The 27,215-nt window shown below is 40.3% G+C and overlaps 1 protein-coding gene across 2 annotated transcripts in view; it reads left to right on the top strand.

The window, feature by feature from the left end:
- Window positions 1-27,215, top strand: part of Agxt2 (alanine--glyoxylate aminotransferase 2) — a 56,259-nt gene that overhangs the window by 11,695 nt on the left and 17,349 nt on the right. Inside the window, exons 2-9 of one of the 2 annotated variants that reach the window (XM_021183604.3) lie at window positions 10,221-10,306; window positions 12,290-12,474; window positions 15,998-16,121; window positions 17,476-17,570; window positions 19,280-19,373; window positions 20,169-20,262; window positions 26,191-26,291; window positions 26,792-26,884. In XM_021183604.3, the coding sequence (XP_021039263.1) occupies window positions 10,221-10,306; window positions 12,290-12,474; window positions 15,998-16,121; window positions 17,476-17,570; window positions 19,280-19,373; window positions 20,169-20,262; window positions 26,191-26,291; window positions 26,792-26,884 (872 nt within the window). Of the gene's footprint in view, window positions 1-10,217; window positions 10,307-12,289; window positions 12,475-15,997; window positions 16,122-17,475; window positions 17,571-19,279; window positions 19,374-20,168; window positions 20,263-26,190; window positions 26,292-26,791; window positions 26,885-27,215 lie in introns of both variants that reach the window. The other variant, XM_021183603.3, reaches the window with a different exon arrangement.

Genomic DNA, 27,215 nt, shown 5'->3' with positions numbered 1-27,215 from the left:
TACGTTCCAAATAACAGCACAAAAGAGTGCCCTTTTCTCATCATTCTCAACAATATGTTTGTTGTTTTGTTTAGGATGGCTATTTGGTACTAGCTATTCTGACTGAAGAAAGTTGATACCTTATATCTGCAACTTTATCTGCATTTGTTGCTTGAAACCCCTACACAGAGTTCTATCAAGAAAACTGGAAATGTAAATGAGGAAAATACCTAATAAAAATATTTTAAAAAAAGAAAAGAAAACTATGGAGAAGTAACCTTACAGCTTCATGCCACATAGCCTTTAAATCCCCATCTTCCAAGCACTATTCAGTTACTTCTATCTACCTGTTTACCATGTTACCATGTACATATGTGTGAGCTTGTGTTTGTTCATCCAAACACACACACTGAGCGCTGCTCAGGTATACATGGCATATGAAACATATTCAAAATATGTGGTTGTTACTAAGTGTGTTCAAGTATTACAAACATAGTTACAGTGAACAAGCAAAGGCCATCCTTGTCTAACCCACATGTGAGACAAGAATGAGCACATACCAAAGGAAAGATAAAGGAAAGAGAGATAGAGAAGTAAAGTGGGGCATCTAGAGTAAATGAGGAGATTATAGCATTACACATTTTCAGATGTTTAAAACCAGTAAAGTAAGACACAGACCTCCTATGATAATGTGTGTGTTTACTGTGTGGTACTGGAACACATAAATTATTTAGCCCTACCTGCCTTGATATACTCATTCTGGTCTAAAGATGCATATATAGTTATTGAAGTGATTCATTTTCAATATATACTGGAAAATATTTTAAAATATCTTTATTCTTTGAAACTTTCATACATTTATGGAATGAATATTAATCACATTTATCTACTATCACCTCCATCTCGCCTTCCGTAGAGCTCCCCACTGCATCTCCCTCCCATGTCTCTTTATATTTTTGTTGTCATTAATAACACTGAGTCCAGTTAGAGCTACCCATATGTACATGGCCATCCACTGGATCATGAGCACAATCATTCTTTGTTCCTCGGCAGCCATCAGCTGCCAACATCTTCTACGACTGAAGTAAGACTTTGGAGCTCCTCCCACAGCCCTACTGGAATTTTGACTGGCCTGGTCTCAGGCAGGTCACCACAGCAAGAGTGGAAAATATCTTAAAGCTGCAGCTTTTCTACAAGCTAAAGTTTTAAACTTCATACCATTTTCAGGTAGATGAAGATTTCACTCTAATGTGCTATTTTTTGACACATTTTTTTCTCACACAAAGGAAGGGTACACAGGATAATACATGGACAGTAAATAATGTCTGTTACCCACTGAGAAACTCCTCTAACACTCCGCTCCTGGAAAGACTTTTCAAATACATACATACATACATACCATACCGGTAAGCTTGAGTGGCAGGTCCCTCACTTGTACCCTAGGCTGATATCAGAAGAAGATAACTCCAAAAAAGACTCTAAGGAACACTCACCAGACCCCAAGTTAGGTCAAGTTTTACATCTGAACAATCAACAACAACCACTTCTGTTTTACTTCAGCAAAAAGCTGTAGTAAAAACTATTAAAAATCCCAGCCTGGGATTTCTACCTTGCCTTTGGTTATTGAATTCCAGGATAAAGAACACACACAGTCTTTATCTTTTTAATATGCTTCAAGCAGGACAGTAGCTGGGCAGCTGCCTACCCTCCATGTTATTAGAATCTGTCTACCTATCAATAACCCTGAGTTATTGTTCACTATGTTTCATCTGGGTGCTTCTAGCTCTAATTACCCAGCCCTCAGGGTCATGCTTTTATAGCTTAGCTAACCCCTGGCGGCTTCTTTCTCCTCTCCTGCACGTTCTTCCATTATTCTATGGCAATTTCTTCCTCCTCCTTCCTTCCTCATGATCCTATCTCCCCAAGTCTCAGAAACCTTAACCCCACCTATGTCACTTTTTTCCAGCTATTGGCTGTTGGCATCTTTATTTACCAATCACAATTAACTAGGGGTGGGGCACAGTCACTCAGTCTCTTATGTACAGACTCTCTTATCTTTGGGGTAACCAGTCCTGGGGCCACCAAATTAGCATTAGAATACAAGTAGTATTAGGCCAACCCACTACAAAAGGCTAGGTTGGAAAGCCATGGAGGAAGGAAGGAAGTCTGAAATAATCCCCAAAACATAAGAAATAGAATTGGGCATCAAGAGAAGGCACAGAAAGTAGGCCAACAGGAACCATACATTCTATAAAGAATCTTCTCCCCAGGACCAGATGGGTTTAGTGCAGAGTTCTATCAGACCTTCAAAGAAGATCTAATCCCAGTTCTTCACAAACTATTCCACAAAATAGAAACAGAAGGTACTCTACCCAACTCATTCTATGAAGCCACAATTACTCTGATACCTAAACCACAAAAAGACCCAACAAAGATAGAGAACTTCAGACCAATTTCCCTTATGAATATCGATGCAAAAATCCTCAATAAAGTTCTCGCTAACCGAATCCAAGAACACATCAAAACAATCATCCATCCTGACCAAGTAGGTTTCATCCCAGCGATGCAAGGATGGTTCAATATACGGAAATCCATCAACGTAATCCAGTATATAAACAAACTCAAAGACAAAAACCACATGATTATCTCGTTAGATGCTGAGAAAGCATTTGACAAAATCCAACACTCATTCATGATAAAAGTCTTGGAAAGATCAGGAATTCAAGGCCCATACCTAACCATGATAAAAACAATCTACAGCAAACCAGTAGCCAACATCAAAGTAAATGGTGAGAAGCTGGAAGAAATCCCACTAAAATCAGGGACTAGACAAGGCTATCCACTCTCTCCCTACCTATTCAACATTGTACTTGAAGTCCTAGCCAGAGCAATTAGACAACAAAAGGAGATCAAGGGGATACAAATTGGAAAAGAAGAAGTCAAAATATCACTCTTTGCAGATGACATGATAGTATATATAAGTGACCCTAAAAATTCCACCAGAGAACTCCTAAACCTGATAAACAGCTTCAATGAAGTAGCTGGATATAAAATTAACTCAAGCAAGTCAATGGCCTTTCTATACACAAAGGATAAACAGGCTGAGAAAGAAATTAGGGAAACAACACCCTTCTCAATAGTCACAAACAATATAAAATACCTTGGCGTGACTCTAACTAAGGAAGTGAAAGATCTGTATGACAAGAACTTCAAGTCTCTGAAGAAAGAAATTAAAGAAGATCTCAGAAGATGGAAAGATCTCCCATGCTCATGGATTGGCAGGATCAATATTGTAAAAATGACTTTCTTGCCAAAAGCAATCTACAGATTCCATGCAATCCCCATCAAAATTCCAACTCAATTCTTCAAGGAATTAGAAAGGGCAATCTGCAAATTCATCTGGAATAACAAAAAACCTAGGATAGCACAAACTCTTCTCAAGGATAAAAGAACCTCAGGTAGAATCACCATGCCTGAAACTTATAGAGGAGAAAGTGGGGAAAAGCCTTGAAGATATGGGCACAGGGGAAAAATTCCTGAATAGAACAGTAATGGCTTGTGCTGTAAGATCGAGAATTGACAAGTGGGACCTCATGAAACTACAAAGCTTCTGCAAGGCTAAAGACACCATCAATAAGACAAAAAAACCACCAACAGATTGGGAAAGGATCTTCACCTATCCTAAATCAGATAAGGGACTAATATCCAATATATATAAAGAACTCAAGAAGGTGGACTCCAGAAAGTCAAATAACCCCATTAAAAAATGGGGCTCAGAACTGAACAAAGAATTCTCGCCTGAGGAATACCGAATGGCAGAGAAACACCTGAAAAAATGTTCAACATCCTTAATCATCAGGGAAATGCAAATCAAAACAACCCTGAGATTCCACCTCACACCAGTCAGAATGGCTAAGATCAAAAATTCAGGTGACAGCAGTTGCTGGCGAGGATGTGGAGAAAGAGGAACACTCCTCCATTGTTGGTGGGATTGCAAGCTTGTACAACCACTCTGGAAATCAGTCTGGCGGTTCCTCAGAAAATTGGACATAGTACTACCGGAGGATCCAGCAATACCTCTCCTGGACATATATCCAGAAGATGTCCCAACCGGTAAAAAGGACACATGTTCCACTATGTTCATAGCAGCCCTATTTATAATAGCCAGAAGCTGGAAAGAACCCAGATGTCCCTCAACAGAGGAATGGATACAGAAATTATGGTACATTTACACAATGGAGTACTACTCAGCTATTAAAAAGAATGAATTTATGAAATTCCTAGCCAAATGGATGGACCTGGAGGGCATCATCTTGAGTGAAGTAACACAATCACAAAAGAACTCACACAGTATGTATTCACTGATAAGTGGATATTAGCCCAAAACTTAGGATACCCAAGATTTAAGATACAATTTGCTAAACGCATGAAACTCAAGAAGAATGAAGACCAAAGTGTGGACACTGTGCACCTTCTCAGAATTGGGAACAAAACACCCAGGGAAGGAGTTACAGAGACAAAGTTCGTAGCGGTGATGAAAGGATGGACCATTTAGAGACTGCCGTACCCAGGGATCCATCCCATAATCAGCTTCTAAACGCTGACACCATTGCATACACTAGCAAGATTTTGCTGAAAGGACCCAAATATAGCTGTCTCTTGTGAGACGATGCTGGGGCCTAGCAAACACAGGAGTGGATGTTCACAGTCAGCTATTGGATGTATCACAGGGCTCCCAATGGAGAAGCTAGAGTAAGTACCCAAGGAGCTAAAGGGATCTGCAACCCTATTGTTGGAACAACATGATGTACTAACTAGAACCCCGGAGCTCTTGTCTCTAGCTGCATATGTATGGAAAGATGGCCTAGTCAGCCATCAATGGAAAGAGAGGCCCATTGGACTTGCAAACTTTATATGCCCCAATATAGGGGAATGCCAGGGCCAAAAGAATGGGAATGGGTGGATATGGAAGTGGGGGGGCGCTATGGGGGACTTTTGGGATAGCATTGGAAACGTAATTGAGGTAAATATGTAATAAAAATATTAAAAAAAAAAAAAAAAAAGAATCACCATGCCTGACCTAAAGCTGTACTACAGAGCAATTGTGATAAAAACTGCATGGTACTGGTATAACGACACACAAGTAGACCAATGGAACAGAATTGAAGACCCTGAGATGAACCCACACACCTATGGTCACTTGATCTTTGACAAGGGAGCAAAAACCATCCAGTGGAAAAAAAATAGCATTTTCAACAAATGGTGCTGGCACAACTGGTGGTTATCATGTAGAAGAATGCGAATTGATCCATTCCTATCTCCTTGTACTAAGGTCAAATCTAAGTGGATTAAGGAACTCCACATAAAACCAGAGACACTGAAACTTATAGAGGAGAAAGTAGGGAAAAGTCTCAAAGATATGGGTACAGGGGGGAAATTCCTGAATAGAACAGCAATGGTTTGTGCTGTAAGATCGAGAATTGATAAATGGAACCTCATAAAGTTGCAAAGCTTCTGCAAGGCAAAAGACACCGTCAATAAGACAAAAAGACCACCAACAGATTGGGAAAGGATCTTTACCTATCCTAAATCAGATAGGGGACTAATATCCAATATATATAAAGAACTCAAGAAGATGGACTCCAGAAAATCAAATAACCCCATTAAAAAAAAATGGGGCTCAGAACTGAACAAAGAATTCTCACCTGAGGAATACCGAATGGCAGAGAAGCACCTGAAAAAATGTTCAACATCCTTAATGATCAGGGAAATGCAACTCAAAAGAACCCTGAGATTCCACTTCACACCAGTCAGAATGGCTAAGATCAAAAATTCAGGTGACAGCAGATGCTGGCGAGGATGTGGAGAAAGAGGAACACTCCTTTATTGTTGGTGGGATTGCAAGCTTGTACAACCACTCTGGAAATCAGTTTGGTGGTTCCTCAGAAAATTGGACATAATACTACCAGAGAATCCAGCAATACCTCTCCTGGGCATATATCCAGAAGATGTCCCAACCGGTAAGAAGGACACATGCTCCACTATGTTCATAGCAGCCTTATTTATAATAGCCAGAAGCTGGAAAGAACCCAGATGCCCCTCAACAGAGGAATGGATACAGGAAATGTGGTACATTTACACAATGGAGTACTACTCAGCTATTAAAAGGAATGAATTTATGAAATTCCTAGGCAAATGGATGGACCTGGAGGGCATCATCCTGAGTGAGGTAACACAATCACAAAAGAACTCAAATGATATGTACTCACTGATAAGTGGATATTAGCCCAAAAACTTAGGATACCCAAGATATAAGATACAATTTGTTAAACACATGAAACTCAAGAAGAATGAAAACTGAAGTGTGGACACTGTGCCCCTTCTTAGAAATGGGAACAAAACACCCATGGAAGGAGTTACAGAGACAAAGTTTGGAGCTGTGACGAAAGGATAGTCCATCTCGAGATGGCCATATCCACAATCCACCCCATAATCAGCTTCCAAATGCTGACACCATTGCATACACTAGCAAGATTTTGCTGAAAGGACCCAGATATAGCTGTCTCTTGTGAGACTATGCCGGGGCATAGAAAACACAGAAGTGGATGCTCACAGTCAGATATTGGATGGATCACAGGGCCTCCAATGGAGGAGCTAGAGAAAGTACCCAAGGAGCTAAAGGGATCTGCAACCCTATAGTTGGAACAACATGATGAACTAACCAGTACCCCGGAGCTCTTGTCTCTAGCTGCATATGTATCAAAAGATGGCCTAGTCGGCCATCACTGGAAAGAGAGGCCCATTGGACTTGCAAACTTTATATGCCCCAGTACAGGGGAATGCCAGGGCCAAAAAGTGGGAGTGGGTGCATAGGGGAGTGGGGGGGAGTGTATTGGGGACTTTTTGGATAGCATTGGAAATGTAAATGAGGAAAATACCTAATTAAAAAAAATTAATTAAAAAAAAATAGAATCTTCTCATCATGACCTTGCTGGTGAGGGGTGCACATCTAAGTGTTAATTATCCTCTCACTCAGCATATATAATAGGGCAGGGAAACAGGGTGTTGCGATCTGGAGAGGGACTGGGTAGAACAGAACGAGCAACAGCCTGGTCTTCCCATGTAAAACAAGTGGAAGAAGAATAAGGAAGCTACCCTCCAGACAGACAACTAGCAACTCCAGAGGAAGAAGGATGTAGAGAGGGAGGGAGGAAGGGAGAGAGAGGGAAACAAAACATTTGCTCTTCAAACCAACCTTTGTTCCTTGCTCCTCCAGATCCCAATGTAACTTTAGCAGGTTTCCTTGACAGATGGCATGTCATTCTGTCACTACCTCAGTACCAAGATAGATGAATAAAAGTAATAAAAAAAAAATCTCCCTTTGTTACCTATTTGTCTGCCCTAAACATCAGATAGGATAGGAAATGGGATGTGTGTATTTAAAGTTACCTAAAAGATGCTCTACAGAAATAAGACAACTTGTATTTGAATGTCACATCACCCCAACTTGTGTGTTTTGTGTTGTTCTTTTACTGTCTACAGGGAAGACTCCTGATACATACACCTTCTTAGTTAAAGACTGATTGTGGTTGTTAGAAAACCCTTTACAAAAATCCCTTACCCAAAAAAGGGGGGAGGTGTGATTTCCTGAGGACTCCCAAACTCCCACAAAAGATTTATTTTTCTTACTACTTCACTCTGTAGGGTTTTTTTTTTTCCATTTTAATGTTTTGGTTGTGAGGAAAAAAAAACAAAGACAAAGAAAGCAATTTGTCTGCTGTGGAATTCTGAAAATTGGATAGCTGAAAGTTAAATCCAATTGTCCACTTGGTTTTTATTATAGGAGTGGCATTGTTCTTCAAATTCAATTCTCTTCTAGTGTTTTGAGTTGACTCTGTGAGATGAGGTGGGTGAGAATCAGAGCTACCATCTGTATTTAATCTAAGAAGATTATTTCAGATCAGTAAAAGCAACAGATACATAAGAATAAATATATATTCATAAAAATGCCAGTTCACAGAAGACTTGGAACGTGGAGCCTTTAACATGACACCCTCCTCCACCCAATCCTTATACAACATGTTTATGTATGTGTACAGATATACTAGAACCAAAGAAAAACTTTATCAATGCCCCAGTCTTACAGAACCCTCAAAATGCAGGCTGTTTTACACAAGGAACATAGGCAACTAATTCTGGAGACATTTTGATTTTCATTTTTCTGGCAAATAAAAATTTACTTTTACCCATTGTCTTTCATTATGATTTGTGAAGTTTGTTTACTGAGAGGAGTAATATGACAAGAAAGATTTTCCAAGTATTGAATAGCTGTATTTCACTTGTGTAATAGTTCTCTTTTTCTGTTGTAGTTGTTGTTCTCTACCTTCTTCATTTTCTACTTTCCTTTTGTCTCTTTTTCCTTTTCTCTTTAATGTATTTATAAATTTTGTTTAGACTCTTTGCCTCACCATTTATATGCATATCCTTTTGTTGAATGAATGAGTGAGTGAGTGAGTGAGTGAGCGAATGAATAAGTGAGTGAGTGAGTGAGTGAGCGAATGAATGAATGAATGAATGAGTGAGTCTGCCTTGACTAATCTCCCCTTTCCTTTGTCGAGTCTTCTCCATCGGTTCTCTCTCCTTGCCAGCACACTCTCATTAATTCTTAGAGCTTTATAGTCAACAAGCGTACAGCCTACTCATTGAGCGATTCCAATTTTACAGATAGGAACACAAGAACGGTGGAATAAAGGGATTTTGAATTCTCAGAAACACTCCTTTTTCTCCATTTCAGGAGAGTGAGTAGCACAGAGGCCCACCATGAAAACCTTCCAGAAGGTTAAATTCTCAGAAAACTTGAGCTGGCTTTCCCCTGCTGGTCTTTTGCATGGATAACCAAAGGCCACTTACTTTGACTGTAAGAGAAAATTCATGACATTACTGATTATTTGGATAAAATGGATGGGATTTTGAAAGAAAATAGGTCCACAGTTACTACACCCCTGCTTCATTTAGAAACACACTGTTCATCGAGTTCCTCAAGACAGCGACTTCACAGCCACACAACACGGCATTTCCTCCACACAATCACAGTTTCCTGATGCTCCAGAGGCATCTGTCTTGCTCAGTTCTTTCCACCTCAAAACTGACCTCAGATCTTCTAAATTAGGATCTTTCTCTCCCAAGACTACTTATAAAGACTCTAGATATGTGCTCTGAGCGCTTCTAACTGCATTGTACCTGCCCACTTATGTTAGAGGTCAGAGTCTGTGCTGTCAAAAAAAGGAGAGCACTACACAACAGCATGACTGTTACATTGCTGGGCGTTGGTGGCGCACACCTTTAATCCCAGCACTCGGGAGGCAGAGGCAGGCGGATTTCTGAGTTCGAGGCCAGCCTGGTCTACAGAGTGATTTCCAGGATAGCCAGGGCTACGCAGAGAAACCCTGTCTCGAAAAACCAAAAGAAAAAAAAAAAAAAGAAAGAGAGAGAGAGGAAACGGAGAGCAGAAAAAGAACCCCTAGGCTTCGAGTCCACATCTCAAGGTTTCCTTCTTAGTCTTTCTAACGAGCATGGTGAACTTGAGCAAATTAATATGACATCTTCAGCTTAAACATAGATAAGAATTTCAACACTTCTCCCCAACCTAAATGATTGATCCAGCTCCAGGCACTTAGCGACTCTTCTTTCTCAACTTCTCTCCCTTTCCAACAGTCTTAAGTAGGTGGCCCTTTCCTAAACAGAGGGTGGTGTCTTCTAGATCTGTCTGCAGGTATTAATACAACTTGTCACCTAACACCCATTTCTGTGTGCTCCCTACTAGACTAGCCAACATCAATGAATTTCATGTATGGAGAGCCAACAGGTATCAGGCACTAAGTAATTCATAGCTTAGAAACCACACTGATTAACCAAGTGAATGGGCATCCCCTTGGTACTGCATTGCAACCTGACTATAGTCAACAAAAAGTTGACTATAGGACCGGCTTGAACTGCATTCTCTAAGCTTGTGAGAGGGGTCTGTGGGGAAAACACTGCTTATCTTTTTGCACTAGATTCAGTCAGTTTTTCTTTCTCCAAAAGATCCACTATTAAGATAACTCAGTATTAAAATCAAAACTAGCATGATTTTATTAAAGTAAGAAGCAAGACTGCCTAATTGTTTCAGGTAATCACGTGGGTGACCCAAGTGCATGTCCATCACACTTCGCTGAAGGTCCTAATTCATACCATTTCAGTAGGTGCTTCCCGGATAGCTATACCCAAGCTCACTCTTCATACAAGGCACAGCATGCCACCGTGTGACTTCTCACCTGAGAAATACCAGGTAAGATTTGATTCTGGTTTCAGACAAGAACAAAGAGGCCATCCTTGGGAGATCTCAGACTTTCAAAATGGTTCCTCAGGAAGAACCTACAAATAACCCTGCTATGGCAGTCAACGGTCTTATGATATCCTTCCCTTCACATGTTAGGGAAGTATCCGAAGCCTCTTACACCTTTAACTACTGATACGTGGACTGATGAGCAGGTAGGAGACTGACAGAAGCCACAAGGAAGGACTACTATAAGATGATTCATACACACAAACACATACACACACTCATAGATACACAGACACACAGACAGACATACACACACACAGACATACACACATGCAGACACATACTCATACACGCACAGACACATATGCATAGTCATACACACATATACACACACAACAGGGACACACTTAGGTCAGTGTGAAATCCCTTATTTTCTTTTTGTAGTGCTGTTATCTTAATTTACATGTGGCAATAGATCACATCACATCATCTTTCCCCACTAGAAAGGATATTTTCCTCTTATCAGGTTGATAATGATTTCTCTCTTACTCTTTCTCTGTCTCCTCCCTCCCTCCCTCCCCCCCTGCCTGCCTGCCTGCCTTCCCCCATGCCTCCCTCCCTCTCTCCTCTCTGAGAGTCTCTCTGTCTCTGTCTCTGTCTCTCTCTCTCACACAGAGAGAGAGAGAGAGAAAAGTTTTATTCTATATCATATTCATTGGACCTAAATTTTGAAGACAGTATATCCAAAGCTATCTACAAAAAGCAAACAACATGGGTGTGGTGACTAGTGTTAATTGTCAGCCTGACATAATCAAAATTCAACTGAGAAATGACCCCCTTGGGCCTGTGGGGAGCTATCTTGAAAACATGAATTGATGTTAAAAAAAAAACAAACAAAAAAAAACAACTTAATTTTGAGTGAGGGAATTCACTGAGCTTAGGGCTCTGGGCTGGATAAATAGGAGGCACTGTCTGGGCACATGCTTTTGTTCTTCTGTTTCTTGGTTGTGGGTACAATGTGGCCAGTTCTGTCAGTTTGACTCTGACTTTCCAGCATGATAGACTATAACCTGAACTGCGAGCCAGAAATACACTCTGTATTAAGCTGCTTTGGTTTGAGGCTTTTGGTTTTGTTTTTCTGGGTTCTGTGTTTGAGATGGTTTTCTCTACGTAGCCCTGGCTATCCTGGAACTTCCTATGTGGATCGGACTAGCCTTGAACCCAGAGACATCCAACTGCCTCTGCCTTCTGAGTAATGGGATTACAGATGCCAAAACACACACACACACACACACACACACGCACGCACGCACACACGCACACACACACATACACATACATACAAATATATTCAGAGAGAGAAAGAAAAGTTCTGTGTGAAACTCAGTGATAAAGCACAAGTCTAGCATTCACGTGACCCTGGATTCAATGGCCAACATTGCCATGATTTTGTTTGTTTGTTTGTTGTTGGTTTTTGTATAAACTGGGTCTCTCTCTCTCTCTGTTTCCCTGTAGCCCTGGCTGTCCTGGAATTTACCTACCTCTGCCCCCCAAGTACAGGAATTAAAGGTGAAGGCCACTATGGCCAGCTATTGATTTAGTTTAGGTTGTTCGTTTGTTTGTTTTTGTTTTAATTTTCAAAAACCCATAGCAACACAAGTGACATTAATTTGAGCACTTATTTCCAAGCTGTTTTATTTTCATGGTAAAGTCAACTTGAAATGAAGGCTTCTGGTTGAGAGGTGGAAATTCCAAATCCCGTCTTCACGTGTACCCTAGGAAGGAATCATAATTGAAAAGGAACACTGTGAGTTTAGTCTCTGGCTAAACACAAAGGACTTCACTTTAACCAGAAAACATTGGGTAATGTACCCATTTGAGAGCCCGTACAGGTCGCTAAGACAATTAGACCCTGGTTAAACTGACCTGCCCTCAATCTCGTAGAACCCAGGACTAAGAAAATAAATTTTACTTTCTCTATCCTAGTCCCTGGCCTACAGCCGTATGCTGGCGATTCACAAGCAGCATCTTTCTCCTGTGGATACAGCCTATTTCCGGAAGCCTTTGCTACTCCACCAGGGACACATGGAGTGGCTCTTTGATTCCGAAGGAAACAGATACCTGGACTTCTTCTCTGGGATTGTTACTGTTAGTGTTGGTCACTGCCACCCGTGAGTATCCTTTAAAAAAAAAAAAAAAAAGATAATTTTTAAAATCCAGAAAAACAAGGAAAACAATCATTTGTGTAACTCAGAACCCTTGATTTCTCTATCCTGGTCTTAAATTATATCTGTTACAGGCTGTGCAGACATGTACCTGCATGCTTTCCTCTGTAAACAAACAAACAAACAGACTTGATTCTGTACTTATGGAAGCCTTGATGGTTCCTAGTGCACATGCAGCATGTGAGTCCATGTCTCTGTATGTTTCTTGATGAAGGAAGCTCTCCAATGACAGGGATACACCAAGAGAAAGGGCAAGTGGAGGTTCTGTAAGACAAACACAAAGACAAGAGAATGGGCCTGAAGGTAGCCCATGAGAACTGCTACATCCGTGATGGTTCATCTTTGCAGGCTCTGAGAGATTGAGAAGGAATGAAATTAAAACAGAGAAATGCAACCTTGGCTGCAAACTTACTTATAAATGTATGAAATAAAGTTGAGATTGTCTGGAACTATGACCAGCTCCCACACACACAGAGTCTCAGGGCACTCTTCCCTGATCCTCTGAGTTTCTATGTGGTCATTCCATTCTTTTAAAATTTTATATATGGGGCCTAAAGAGATGGCTCAATGGATAAGAGCACTGACTGCTCTTCCAGAGGTCCTGGGTTCAATTCTCAGCATCCACATGATGGCTCACAACCATCTGTAATGAGATCCAATGCCCTCTTCTGGTGTGTATGAAGACAGCTACAGCGTACTCACATACATAAAATAAATAATTTTTTAAATTTTTTTCTATATAATGTGCAATTTTATTAAAGTTATAATGATGCTTTTTAAAGTGTTTTTAACTAAAAGAGGACTACATCACTTCCCCCTACCTTATCACCACCAGCCCCTCCCTTAAACCCTTCTCACACTTCACCTACTCTCAAGTTGATCCTTTTGCTAGATTATATTTGTTCCATAGATATGTATGTCCACATATATATATGTATGTATATATATATATGTATATGTATATATGCATATGTGTATACACATATTAATATATACATATATTTTATATACACATATGTGTGTACACACATATTAATATATACATATATACTAATTATATGTAACATATATTCATATATATATATGAATACAACCTGCTGGGTCTTTTGTTGTTGTTGTGCATACAGTTTCAGAGCTCACCACTCCACACTGGATAACCAATAAGGAGGCTCATTCCTGGAATGGGATAATTCTCCTTCTCCCAGGAGACAATGATTCCTATAGTTCTTTTTCTAGGAGAGGGAATTTTCCCCCCTTCCATGTTAACATGCTCATTGATACTACCATTGTTCTGGTCTTGTATTTGCAGCTATTTCTAGGAGAGGTTGTTTTACAGCTGACTGCTGGCTTTCTGGCTCTTACACTCTTTCTGTCCCCATCCCCCACACACACAACCCACACCCTTCTGCATTGTTTACTGAGCTGTAAATGGTCTCTTCTCTCTTGCCCTAACAAATCTGGCAAGTGAAACTAAAGTTAGGTGGATGCTGAAAAAACAGCATAGACAAAGTAAATTGTATTGGTTGAGGTTTTCCCATTAAAGCAAGGGCCAAGGGAATTCTCCTGAAACTGTTAACAGGAAAAGAGAAATGGCTTGGGCCTCCACACTCAGCCTTCTCCTCTATTCCTATTCTCTCTCCTGTTTTCAGGAGGTACAAGTCCCAGGGACCATACAAGCTATTCACAAGTGCTTGAAGGCAAAGTACACATAGTTACTGAAAACAGAACAATATAGGCTGAGTCCTCACAACACAATGTCTCAGGCAGTGTATGGTTCTCACTCACTTTCATGACTTTATACAGCTGCTAATCTCCACGTGACTCTGGGGATCCCAGTCTTTATCTTTATCTCTGTCTCTCCTCTCTTTGGTTTTTCTCTCTTACCATCTCACCACATTCCTACCACTACTATCCCCCTCCTGCCCTGTTTATTTAGGCACATTTTCAACTGCTTTGTTTAATGTGTTATCTTCAGCCCTGGCCCCTCACCAAAAGATAATACGTTGAATACAGTCAGAGAGGCATCAGGATGCCCCACATTACTCAATACTGTACAGAATATCTCCCACCCCAACATATTCTAAGACTAAACCCATGATCTCCACAAAACTCACTTTTTTCACTCAGCCACTTATTCAAGAGACACATGTGAAACATCTGCCGGAGAGTCAGCAGTACCCCAGAGTTATTTCTGGAATTTGTCCAGTGTTCTAGACAAGAGTGTCAAAGTTGTCTTTGAGTTTTCCTCCTTTTCATTCCCTACAGCCAACCTGATGCAATCTGAGATCTGAGACCTGCGCTGACAACTCCCTCATCCTCAGAGTTCCTCTTCCCACTGATCTCATTGACACAAATGTTTTCAGAACACTGCTGCTCTCCAAAGGAAGGCCACCTTGCCCACCTAGCTGGCCACCACATTACCAGTCATAACCCATGTCCCCTCCATCCCACATGTCATGTGACTGTCAGATTTACTTCTGTCATCCGGGATGTTGTCAAGAGTCTTACCTCTTTAAAAATTTACTAACACTTTATAATTGTCTTAAGTGGGGTTTGTGGGATAATAATAATAAGAGATGTTCCTTTGGAAAGAGTTCCAGGAAAAGATAAAAAGAGGATTAATAATAAAAGAACTAATAATAAAAATATAATCATAAAAGCATAATAAAATTAAAAATAATAAAAATAAGTAATAAAAATAATAAATAACAAATAATATACTGTATAAAATATATTATATATAATTATATAGTAATAATTAAATATAATTATGTATTATATTATAATTATATACTATAATTAAATATAATCATATATTATATATAATTATATAATTAATAAGAATATAAAGTATCTCATATATTATATATAATATATCATATAATAAAATGTATAAATAAAATATAATAAAAATAAATAATAATAATGAAAAATAATATAAGTAATAATAAAGATTTTTAAAGAGAACAATAAAAAAGAACTATGGACTCTTCCTCTCTCCTTCTTAGCATTATACCAAGCAAAAGTACTAGCAAGTTCCATAGCCAAAGAATTTGTCTAGCCTGGCATTTCTCAAAATTATTCGATAGTTGAACTAATTTTTAGATGTATCAAATATTAATAGCAAAGATAATGGTGTGGATCAAACACCGGCCACTGTTGCCCTTTCCCCGCCTTCCCAAGACCCTCCTACTTGGGCCCCACATGTTTAACTGCCTTTAGTTACTACTTATTCTCATTATGGGCTTTCTAATCAGTAAGGTCAAACTGATTCTCTAAAGAATGAGACTTCAACATTATAAAATATTTGTTACCAATGATCACTGCTCCAACAAGAGTAGAGGAGTCCACACGTAAAACCTGCCTCCTGAAACTCGTGAAGAAGTAGCCTGGGGTCCAGGTTCGGTGACCCAGGGCAGAGGACATCCCTGCTGGTAGTGTGTGCTTGACTGGTTCTGTGTCTCTCCAGGAAGGTAAACGCAGCGGCAAAAAACCAGATGGACCGCCTGTGGCATACAAGTTCTGTCTTCTTCCACTCTCCGATGCATGAATATGCAGAGAAGCTCTCAGCACTCCTTCCTGAGCCTCTTAAGGTAGGAATGGTGCTCCCAGCTCACAAGGAATGGTGCCCCCAGCTCACAAGGATGGTGACCTGTGAGCCCAAGGATTTGGTCTGGGTATTGAATGTCTTCCATGGTGAGAGAAGAGCCACACACACCTAAGAGCACTCAAGCTGAAGAACTAGGGGTGTAGAAGTTCTGATGAAATAACCCAACATTTGCCTGTCCCCTCTGAGTGACCCCTCTCTCCTTGGTCACTTCTTTACATCATTCCAGAAATCTCTTTTTGGGAATCCAAGTCCTCCAGATGGCCCTCAGTGTTGTGAAGAGATTTCCTTCTTTTGTCTCACATTATTTCTACAAAGTCATTTTTCATTTCTTCTTTTATAAAAAAAAAAAAAACTGAAGCCATTCCTTATAAATAACGTTTGGCTAAAATGCACTTAGGTGTTTTAACTGAATGAGATACTTTCTGCAGCTGAAATGAATTAAAGTTGACACTGAATTGACATCTAAAGATGTCTGCCAAGACTTAAATGCAGGCATTAAATGAGTATATAACTCTCTCTCTCTCTCTCTCTCTCTCTCTCTCTCTCTCTCTCTCTGTGTGTGTGTGTGTGTGTGTGTGTATGTGTGTGTGTGTGTGTGTGTGTGTGTGTGTGTGTGTGAGAGAGAGAGAGAGAGAGAGAGAGACCTAGATTGTTGTTTAGTACATGCTTTAATTTTTACTTCTCTATACTCCATTTACTATGTTATCCAAAAGAGAAAAAGAAATTTGGAATGGCCACCACCTGTGTTCAGATCCAGATTTCATGGAGTGTAGAAGTGGGGTCATTGGAAAAGCCACAAATGTGTGTCTCCTTGTACCTGTCTGGAGGAGCTGGGCCTCTTCAGTTCTTCCCACTGTTTTGTTCAGATCGAGCTGCATTTTGTTCGTATAGTCAAACAGCAACCTCATACTGGGATAACTCCTTTGGGTGTCTAGGCTGGGGCCCTGCTTCCTTCCATGCTTCATAAATGAGTGAGCTGGGTTAGATTCAGGAACCAAAAGACCTCATTCATGCATGTTCTCTGCTGCTAACCACTGTGAGTCTCTAGGAAAGTCATCCTGTCTTCCCTTTTTGCAGCTTTCCAGTTAAAGCTAATAAAAGCACAGAATTTCACAAATGAGTCAACCTCTCATCCATTTTTGTAGCACTTAACAGCTGTTCAAGGGAGGGCTGTAGCATTTATGTAGTAGTTAAAAGGGGGAGTGATTGGAAACCAAAGCTGACCTGAAGGGACTCTCTTTAACAGAAGCTAAAATACCTGGTCTTTAGCAATGTTGCATGAATTGAGCAACAGGGAACTGAAAGTACTTTGTCATGTGTCTTCCTTTCCCCGTGAGGTCATTTTCTTGGTGAACAGTGGATCAGAAGCCAACGACCTGGCCATGGTGATGGCCCGAGCATACTCGAATCACACAGACATCATATCTTTCAGGTAACCAGACTTTATAACATTCAGCTCAGCGACAGTGACTTATCCCTAAAATGTAGCACAGAAAAGGAGCGATTTCCCAGCATCCTTCCAATGCCCAGTTGTGAGCGGGATCAATCTGGTGAATTTGATGAGATAGTTCCATCCAAACTAGCTTTAGAAACTCTTGTTTTGTTTTGGGAATTTTGCAATATTTATTGGGCCTTCTTATGAAATACAGATCTGTATTTTACAGGACACATTCTAGATATACATTTTTAATTTACATTAATTTATTACTTAATTTATTCATTTATTTACATCCTTAACGCTGAGGAAAGGATGTCCCTAATCTGGCAGAAACATGATGTACCAGGGTGGAGAAAAACTCAGGGAGGCCCCACCCTCTCAGAAAAGAAGAGGAAGGGGGAATGGGGAAGAGTGTCCTTTTGTTTTGGTTTGGTTTGGTTTGGTTTTTGTAGGTTGGGGGAGTTTGGGTGGGGAGTATTGGGGTTGTGATTGAGTGGTTAGTTTTTGGGTGTTTTGAGACAAGGTTTCTCTGTGTAATCATCCTGGCTGTCCTGGAAGTCTCCTAGTAGACCAGGCTGGCCTTGAACTCACAGAGATCCACTGGCCTCGGCTGGGAATAAAGGCAGATGCCACTATGTCCAGCTGGCCTTACACACTCTTGATGAATATGTTAGCACTTAAAATAACAGAAAAGTGTGATCCTACTTTGCTGTTCTAGCACATTTACAGAGTTTTATAAGATTTATGTAAAAGACATGAATAACAGAGTAAACGACAAAATTATGGAGAGAAGAAGTTGAAGCAGAGACAGACCAGTCTCTGTGAGTTCAAGGCCAGCCTGGTCTACAGAGTGCATTCCAAAAACAAAAAGGAGACGAGGAAGAGGAGGAGGAAGAAGTTAATCCTGTGTTAAATCCATCTCAGGATGATTTCTGTCTTCTTTCAAAGATTTATGTCATTGCACAACATGACAGATTTCAGATAAAGCACATGTGTATTTTCTCACAAGCCTAAAGAAACATTTGCTATCAAATAAATATGGCAACAAAGCATTGTGGCTTATTTTACCAAACTAACCTCCCAGAGCACACACCTCCAGACATATTGATCTATTTGAAGCAGTCATAGTATTGCTGACCAGAATTCGCAGAACATTCTGCCTCCTTTTTCATGATCTCTTTCAATTAAAATTTGGATCTCATTAAAGGATGATATTAATTTGGAAGTTTTATGAATTGATTATGATGATTTATACTAAGAATGACTGTCTTGGGTTAGAAAATACTAAATTAGGTCACATGAGTCACACAAAGAGGACAGCACTTCCCAGTGACATTGAGCAGAACTTTCAGAACAGGAACAAATATTTGTCTTCCTAAGGTGACCACTTTGAAGATTGGCACTTGTTGACCATGAACTCTCTGGGATGCTGCTTTAAAAAAATCAGTCTCATTACTTTAGAAGGACAGATTCAAAAGTAACAGAAGTTGTCCAACTGATCTCCAAAATTATATTCACAATTTCAGGTCTATGAGACCAGCAGAAAATATCAGAGTACACTCATATGCCATAGGCTTAGAGGGATTTTTCAAAAGTATCAGGTTTAAATGTTTGTGTTGTTCTAGTTCATCCTATGCCATTCATTGTTTCTTTTGAAGCTGTGAGCTTTATCCTCTCGTTTTCTTTTCTTTTTCTCTTTTCAGAGGAGCCTATCACGGATGCAGTCCCTATACACTTGGCCTGACGAATGTCGGGGTCTACAAGATGGAAATCCCTGGTGGGATAGGCTGCCAATCAGTGAGTTCTGAGACCCTCACCTTCCTTCAGTCAGAACTGCGAGAATTGTAGAAAATTGATTGAATTTTTCTGATATTGGATTAGAAACTAATATAAAGCCTGCCATTAACCAAGGCCTTGATCGGACTTCTTCAAGACCAATTGAAGACATGTTTCTTAGAAGCATCCTCGGAGTCTGCGTAATAGTTAATGATAGTGTTAGATTTTAGTTTGCTTGTACATACAATCTGGGAGACGAGAGGCTGTTAGAAACTTGAATACACAAAGTTTCTATCAATTAAGTCTGTCACTGCTTTCTGTTCTCCCATGCCATGTCCATCTTTTTAACCTCAGATCCAGATATGTAACAATCTTTATTCTTTCTGAAGCCCTCATCCACGAAGCCCTTGAGAAAGTTGCTTCTGGGTGAACATCAAAATTAGTTTTCTTTAGAGAGTGGTCACAGAAGTAATTTATAAAAAATAAAAATGAAAAATAAAACATCTCTTTAAAGAAGACTACATTTGGCCGGGCGTGGTGGCGCATACCTTTAATCCCAGCACTCGGGAGGCAGAGGCAGGCAGATTTCTGAGTTTGAGGCCAGTCTGGTCTACAAAGTGAGTTCCAGGACAGCCAGGGCTATACAGAGAAACCCTGTCTCAAAAAAAGAAGACTACATTTTTATCATTAAGAAGGAGCAAAGAAGTTTCAAATCAATGAAGAAGGTCACTTGCCTGAATTGTCACCACATGTGTCCCCAAATTGGCTTTCTCAATATTACTGTTTTGCCACAATCCTTCTTTTTGTCATTTGCAGACAATGTGCCCAGATGTTTTCCGTGGCCCTTGGGGAGGAATCCATTGTCGGGATTCTCCAGTGCAAACAGTGAGGGACTGCAGCTGTGCTCCAGGTCCAAATGGGCAGGGAGGAAGGGGAGAGTTGAAGGCTGGGTGGAGTGAGGAATTTGAAGATGGGTAAAACTATCACATTGGGGAAATTGAGAGAGGGAAAGGTCAAAAGAAACAAAAGTAGTAAGTACTAAGTCACCTCTCCTTGACTTGGCATTTTCCATACCCACTCTTGTTTTATACTGACTCAGCCGCCATCTGGCCCTATGGACAAGGCTTCTGATTCTCTCAGATGTATGCTTATAGGCAGTGTGTCACCTGACAAGTAAGTAGGTTTATGAAATGATGTGATCGTTCTCCAATTCCCAATGGGAGGGGGGACGATGGAAAAGGATATCTCTAAAACTCTCAAAACACCAGCCAAGAAATTCTCTAGGGACCCCCAAATGCCCGACAAACAACACCTGTCAGACATGGGGCTGTTTCATGGATGCCACTGCCACTAGCGTCTCTAGCACAAGTTTTAGACACTCTCTCCCAGAAAAGTTGTATTTATCAGTCATTTTTTTAATTTGCATTTATACATGGAAGCAGAGGGAGATGGAAATACCGTCGGCTCTTTCCTGCTCAGATTTGTCATCAGAGTACAGAACCTTTTGAACAGCTGCTCCTCAGTAGTTCTAGAGGAGAGAACAAGTGCTTCAGCCAAAAGATATTTAATAGAATAGGATGAGTCACTAGGTTGAGAGGAGAAATGAAGGATAGAAACCTTAAAAACTCAGCTTTGAACAGAAAAAAAAAATCACAGTCACTTTAAAATTCATACAAGATAATAACGAAATGGAGAATGGAAGATTGAGCTTTGGAACAAGACAAAATGTCATGGTCACAAAACTTAAAAACAGACCGAAAGCTTTAGCTACAACTCAAACTCTCGGGTTCAAAGAAGACGAGCTGAGTCCACATTCAGGAAGCAGGACGACTAGGATGTGACCTCAGGTCTTCAGGACCTGAATCTAGGGATTCCAATCCCCATTGCTACCCTCATTCACACTAGTGAGCCAGTAAGGTGAATCCAAGATGAAAATAATTCCTTTTCTTCTTCTTCTCCATGTTTGAGGCCATGAGTAGAATTAAGAGATCAAGACTCTACTCCATCTTGGGCTTTAGTTTTTCTCATTTGTAAAAACAATATTCATATTACAATCATAACAGCAGGAAGGGAGAGCAAGCCTGTGCTTCACTCCCATCATGCCACGTTGTGAGATCAGACATGTGCAAACCATTGGAGAGGAAATTGTTTAGTAACAGCTTCAAATTCTTGGGATATGTTTGTATATCACAGATGTGTGACACCAAGAACTAAAGTCAGCCAGGTGAATCTCACAGTTCTCAGGCCACCGCCAAAGTCTGGGAGACTGGAGAACTTCAGAGCTGGTCACTCCCTTCCTTTTTTACTATGCATCCCACCTTCTGCCCATCTTTTCTGTATTCTCCTTCTTGGAGGTCTTCCCTTAGACCATCTCGAGAACATAAGAACACCATGATAATCTCTCTGTGATCTAGAGGATACAAGATAGTATAAGATATATTTTCTTCTTCGTGTATTTACAGGCTCCTGGTTTTTTTTAACTCTTACCTTATAGATGTAAGAAGCATATGACATTATTATTTATTATCCCCTTGCATTGAAAATAAATTCTTTTATATCCTCATTATACTTTTCCCCTACCTCTACTCTTCCCAGTTCTTCCCCACCTCCCCTCCCATCCAATCCACTTCCCTTCTGTCTCTCATTAGCAAAGAACAGGCTTCTAAGAGATAATAAAAAACATAACAAGCCGGGTGTGGTGGCGCACGCCTTTAATCCCAGCACTCGGGAGGCAGAGGCAGGTGGATTTCTGAGTTCGAGACCAGCCTGGTCTACAAAGTGAGTTCCAGGACAGCCAGAGCTACACAGAGAAACCCTATCTCGAAAAACAAAAAACAAAACAAAACAAAATAGAAGATAAAATTAAAAACCATTATATGAAATTTGGACAAAGGAAACCAACACAAGGAAAAGAGACCAAAAGAAGGCACAATAGTCACAGACCCACGCATTCCCACACTCAGGAGTCCCATAAAAAGATTAAACTGAAAGCTATATAATCTACATACAGAGACCTGATACAGCCCCTTGCAGGCCCTGTGCTGGCTGCTTCAGTCTCCGTGAGTTCATATGAGCTGTGCTCATGTTGATTTAAAAGGCCATGTTCTCCTGGTGTCCTCCATCCCCTCTGGCTTACACTCTTTATGCCTCCCTTCCTTGGGGGTTCCCTGAACTATAAAGAGAAGAATTTGATCGAGACTTCCCATTTAGAGCTGTCACACCACATTTATAAATAAATAAAGGGGACTGCGGACTCCACTTTTTTATTTTATTTTGGCCATATATTTTACTTTGTTGTGTGTTGTTGTTAACTCTTAGGAGCCTCACATTGTACCAGAAAAGAACCTATTCGGGTGTCTTTGTATTCAAGCCTTGTATTCATTCCAACATGTCAAGTGATTTTAATGTAGATGGTCAAGGTTACAGCAAATTCTAAAGTTTTTTCACTGGATGCATACAAGCACCAACCATAGTAGGGATGTTTTCATTTCAGAATCACATCATCAAATGTCAGCTTAAACAGAAACCAGTTTGGTATTTTTATGTAGTGGATTTCATTATCTTCTTCTATCTACCTCCCAGATCATTTATTCTACAAGATGCATTGTAAGCCCTGATTTCCAGGCATACCCCATGATAGGACTGATTTCTTATCACCCACTGTCCTTATACTCTCCTCAAAGCTGGTATTGATTATGCCATTCACTCCTCTTTGAAAGGAACAGTTCTTTTTCCTTAATAATATTCATCTTTTTTGGTTTCTCACTCTGCTTACCTCTTCCTGTAACACTAATGTAGTCCCTAGAGTAAATAGTCTGCTATGATATCCAACAGAGCATCCACACACTTCTGAGGTTGCCATAGGAACATCAATGCATCCTATCTCTCTCCAAAGGAGGCCAATGCAACACATATGAAATGGCGAAAGCACAGTAGACGGTCCTTCTTCCCACCAAACACATGGATACATGAGTGTAAAAAATATGAAGTGTGTAGGATAGACTCAAGCGAAATCTTTGTATGATATGATTTTATACTAACTTAAGCAATTCAAGCTGATTTTGCTTTGTAATGATTTCCATAGTTATAGAAGAGCTTGCTAAACCCATGGTCACAAAACTTAAAAACAGACTGAAAGCTTTAGCTACAACTCAAACTCTCGGGTTTAAAGAAGACAAGCCAAGTCCACATTCAGGAAGCAGGAAGACTAAGATTTGACCTTAGGTCTTCAGGCCCTGAATCTAGGGATTCCAATCCCCGTTGCTACCCTCCTAAAATCGTTACAGATGTTTTAAATGCTTGCATTATGGCTTCCTTTTTAAAAAAAATTTAATACTAGGGGAGGCTTTCTTAGAAATACACATAGGTCATAAGCCACTACAGTCACTTTGGCCCTGAGAGTACCTGGCAAATGGAGAGCTTGAGCTTTAAGGTGCCGCAGAAGGCAGGAAAGAAATGATGAGTTCTAGGGCACATCCACAAGGTAGGATATAATGTGGACACCTCCCTGGAGTCCCAAGAGGTCATACTCCATCAATGTGTCGACGAGACATAAAGGCACTGGGAGTTTATGGAGGTGAGAAGCAGAACAAGGTCCTCCCACTGAAGGGAAGTAGAGGAGACTCGATAGGAATCACAGTTGAAGCTTTGCATTCTGGACTCTATGATAACCTGCTGAATTTGCAGCAAAAATGCCCTGTGCTCTGTAACTCCTTCCATGGGTGTTTTGTTCTCCATTTCTAAGGAGTGAAGTATCCACACTTTGGTCTTCCTTCTTCTTGAGTTTCATGTGTTTTGCAAATTGTATCTTGGGTATTCTAAGTTTCTGAGCTAATATCCACTTATCAGTGAGTACATATCATGTGAGTTCTTTTGTGATTGGGTTACTTCAATCAGGATGATATCCTCCAGATCCATCCATTTGCCTAAGAATTTCATAAATTCATTATTTTTAATAGCTGAGTAGTACTCCATTGTGTAAATCTACCACATTTTCTGTATCCATTCCTCTGTTGAGGGATATCTGGGTTCTTTCCAGCTTCTAGCTATTATAAATAAGACAAAGTTTGGAGCTGAGACAGAAAGAAGGACCATCTAGAGACTGCCTCACCCGGGGATCTACCCCATAAACAACCACCAAACTCAGACACTATTGCATATGCCTGCAAGATTTGGCTGACAGGAGCCTGATATAGCTATCTCTTGGGAGGCTATGCCAGTGCCTGCCAAATACAGAAGTGAATGCTCACAGTCATCTATTGGATGGAACACAGGGTCCCCCAATGAAGGAGCTAGAGAAAGTACCCAAGGAGCTAAAGGGGTCTGCAACCCTATAGGAGGAACAACAATATGAACTAAACAGTATCCCCCAGAGCTTGTGTCTCTAGTTGCATATGTAGCAGAAGATGGCGTAGTCGGCCATCAATGGGAGTAGAGGCCCATTGGTCTTGCAAAGATTATATACCCCAGTATAGGGGAATGCCAGGGCCAGGAATCAGGAGTGGGTGGGTTGGGGAGCAGGGCGGGGGTTGGGGGCAGGGATGAGGGTATAGGGGACTTTCGGAGAGGAAACTAGGAAAGGGGATAGCATTTAAAATGTAAGTGAAGAAAATATCTAATAAAAAAATTAAGAAAGAAAGAAAGAAAGAAAGAAAGAAAGAAAGAAAGAAAGAAAGAAAGAAAGAAAGAAAATGGAAGGAAAAATGCCCTGTGCAAGCTACAAATAGAGATGTACTCTGATGAACCTACGTCATTCTAGGCTTCACAGAATACTCACAAATGCCAAGGACAATAAGCCATCCACAGCCAAAACTAATACACAAGGAAAGAAAACTCAACGGTCTAGAAAAGGACCACAAAATGTTCATGAAGTAGTAGGGTCAGGGTCAGACAATGGAATGTGGATGTTTCATGATCTTGAAGAAAATTAAATAGTAAATACAAATTTGAAAATACATGCAGTACTTAAGAAACTCTACAAAATGGCAAAGCAGTATTTTATATTTTTTTAATGAGCTCGTCCTCTAGTAGTAATAAATAGTCATTGACATTTCAAACCCAGGGGCTAAGTTTATCATCAGTTCAACCCAGCCAAAGAGAGGGTTAGCCTATTAAAGACATTCCCTGAACAGCAGTTGGTTCTCTATCCAGAGAAGAATGTCAAATAAAATTGCTCAGTATATCACAGACCTGTCACAGTATCTACCATTTATTCCCCTCTAATTCTTTAGGAACTTGCTGAGCACCTCCAGTGTACTAGACACTTGGCATAGTCATAGATTCCAAAAATGAATGTGCCCTCAGTAAAGGGAGAGAGACACAGAACCAAGAGTCAAGAGCTACTGTGAAGAAAACTTACCTGCCTCTAACACATTCTTCTTTAAACTGACTTCTGATTATTACATAAGCATATTTACCTACTGAATGCAAAAGCACTTTACAGTTTAAAAGCTTGCATCAGACTAAGTGGCAATAAACAGTAGAGTTATATTTGAATACCTTAAGTCACCCAATAATACTTGAGTCAGATCTATCCATTTAACAGAATAGTCCTTAGATGAAATGTCTGTCTATACTAGACTTAATGATACTTCAATGTGTTCCTTCCACAGATGGAAATATTGAAGTAGTTTGTTTGTGATTTTATGGCTGTCCTCACAAAGCCATTCCTGCATAAAGTCCTGCCTTTCAGAGATAAAGGTCTGGCTCCCACATCTTCATAGTCTGAAGACCTCCAGACCATGGACTGCTCTCAATTCTCTGTGTTTCCCCCCTTCTTCCAGATGCCATTCTAACATCAAATGCTGTGACTTGTGTATGTGTGTATGTTTTGCTACAGATTGCTGCCAAGCTAAAGAACGGTATATCGAACAATTCAAAGACACACTGAACACTTCTGTGGCCACGTCAATTGCTGGATTTTTTGCAGAGCCAATTCAAGTGGGTACACAAACTTAATATCTCTCTAAATTTTCCATGATCACAGTTTTGATTCCAAACTAATCAAGTGCCCATTTCTATGTTCCTCTCCAAATTCAATTCATTCTCTTGCTTCCTTTAAAAACATGGTTTTCAATTGACCTTTCAAAAATGTATCCCCTTCATTCCCACACTGAACAGATGAATAGGTAAGTGAAACCATTGAATTCCTAAAGTCCTCAAGAAAAGAACCCTTTGAATTTAAACTGTTTAACGCACACTGTCCAGGGAATCCTGTCTTTAACTCATCAAGCCTCCTTGTTTCTAACCTCAGGAAGGAGTAGTCCTATCTTTTCCCACTGGAGGCCTGGTACAAAAGTCCCTGTTAAAACAGGTCTTCATGCTGTTCTTTCCATTGATAACATTGACCTTGTGGTGATGATAAATAACAATCTGTTCTTGTTAGTGCTGAGCCAGACCTCCTGCCAACTCTGAAGTCATCCTGATTTGCTCTTTTTCAGGGTGTGAATGGTGTTGTCCAGTACCCAAAGGAGTTTCTGAAGGAAGCCTTTGCATTGGTCCGAGAGCGGGGAGGTGTGTGCATCGCAGATGAAGTGAGTGTTGACATCCATGAGTGACTTAGTGCTGGAGGAGTTGGCCAGATACAAAAAGTGACTCGCCAAGCCCTCCTTGGTGTTTCCTGCAGAAAGCAAGTGCTTGAACTCTGGAGTGTGGTCATAAGCTACGGAAGCCAATGCTGCCTTGTTACAAAGTTAGTTAGGCTAACAAATAAAGGGGATTTAAGCATCCAAGCTGTTTTCTATTTTAAAAGTTGCTAGCAAGTATAGGTGATGCTTCTCCTACCCAGCATACTTTTATTCTCGTCATTATTATTATTATTCCTTCTTCTGAGAATTGTTGCCGGACCCCTGACAATCCATAGAA

This window comes from Mus caroli, unplaced genomic scaffold, assembly GCF_978045245.1.
Source record: "Mus caroli unplaced genomic scaffold, Mus_caroli_1 scaffold_16, whole genome shotgun sequence".
Classification (NCBI taxonomy): Eukaryota; Metazoa; Chordata; class Mammalia; order Rodentia; family Muridae; genus Mus; species Mus caroli.
Note: the sequence above shows the minus strand (reverse complement) of the source record. Positions and strands in the feature narration are given on the sequence as shown.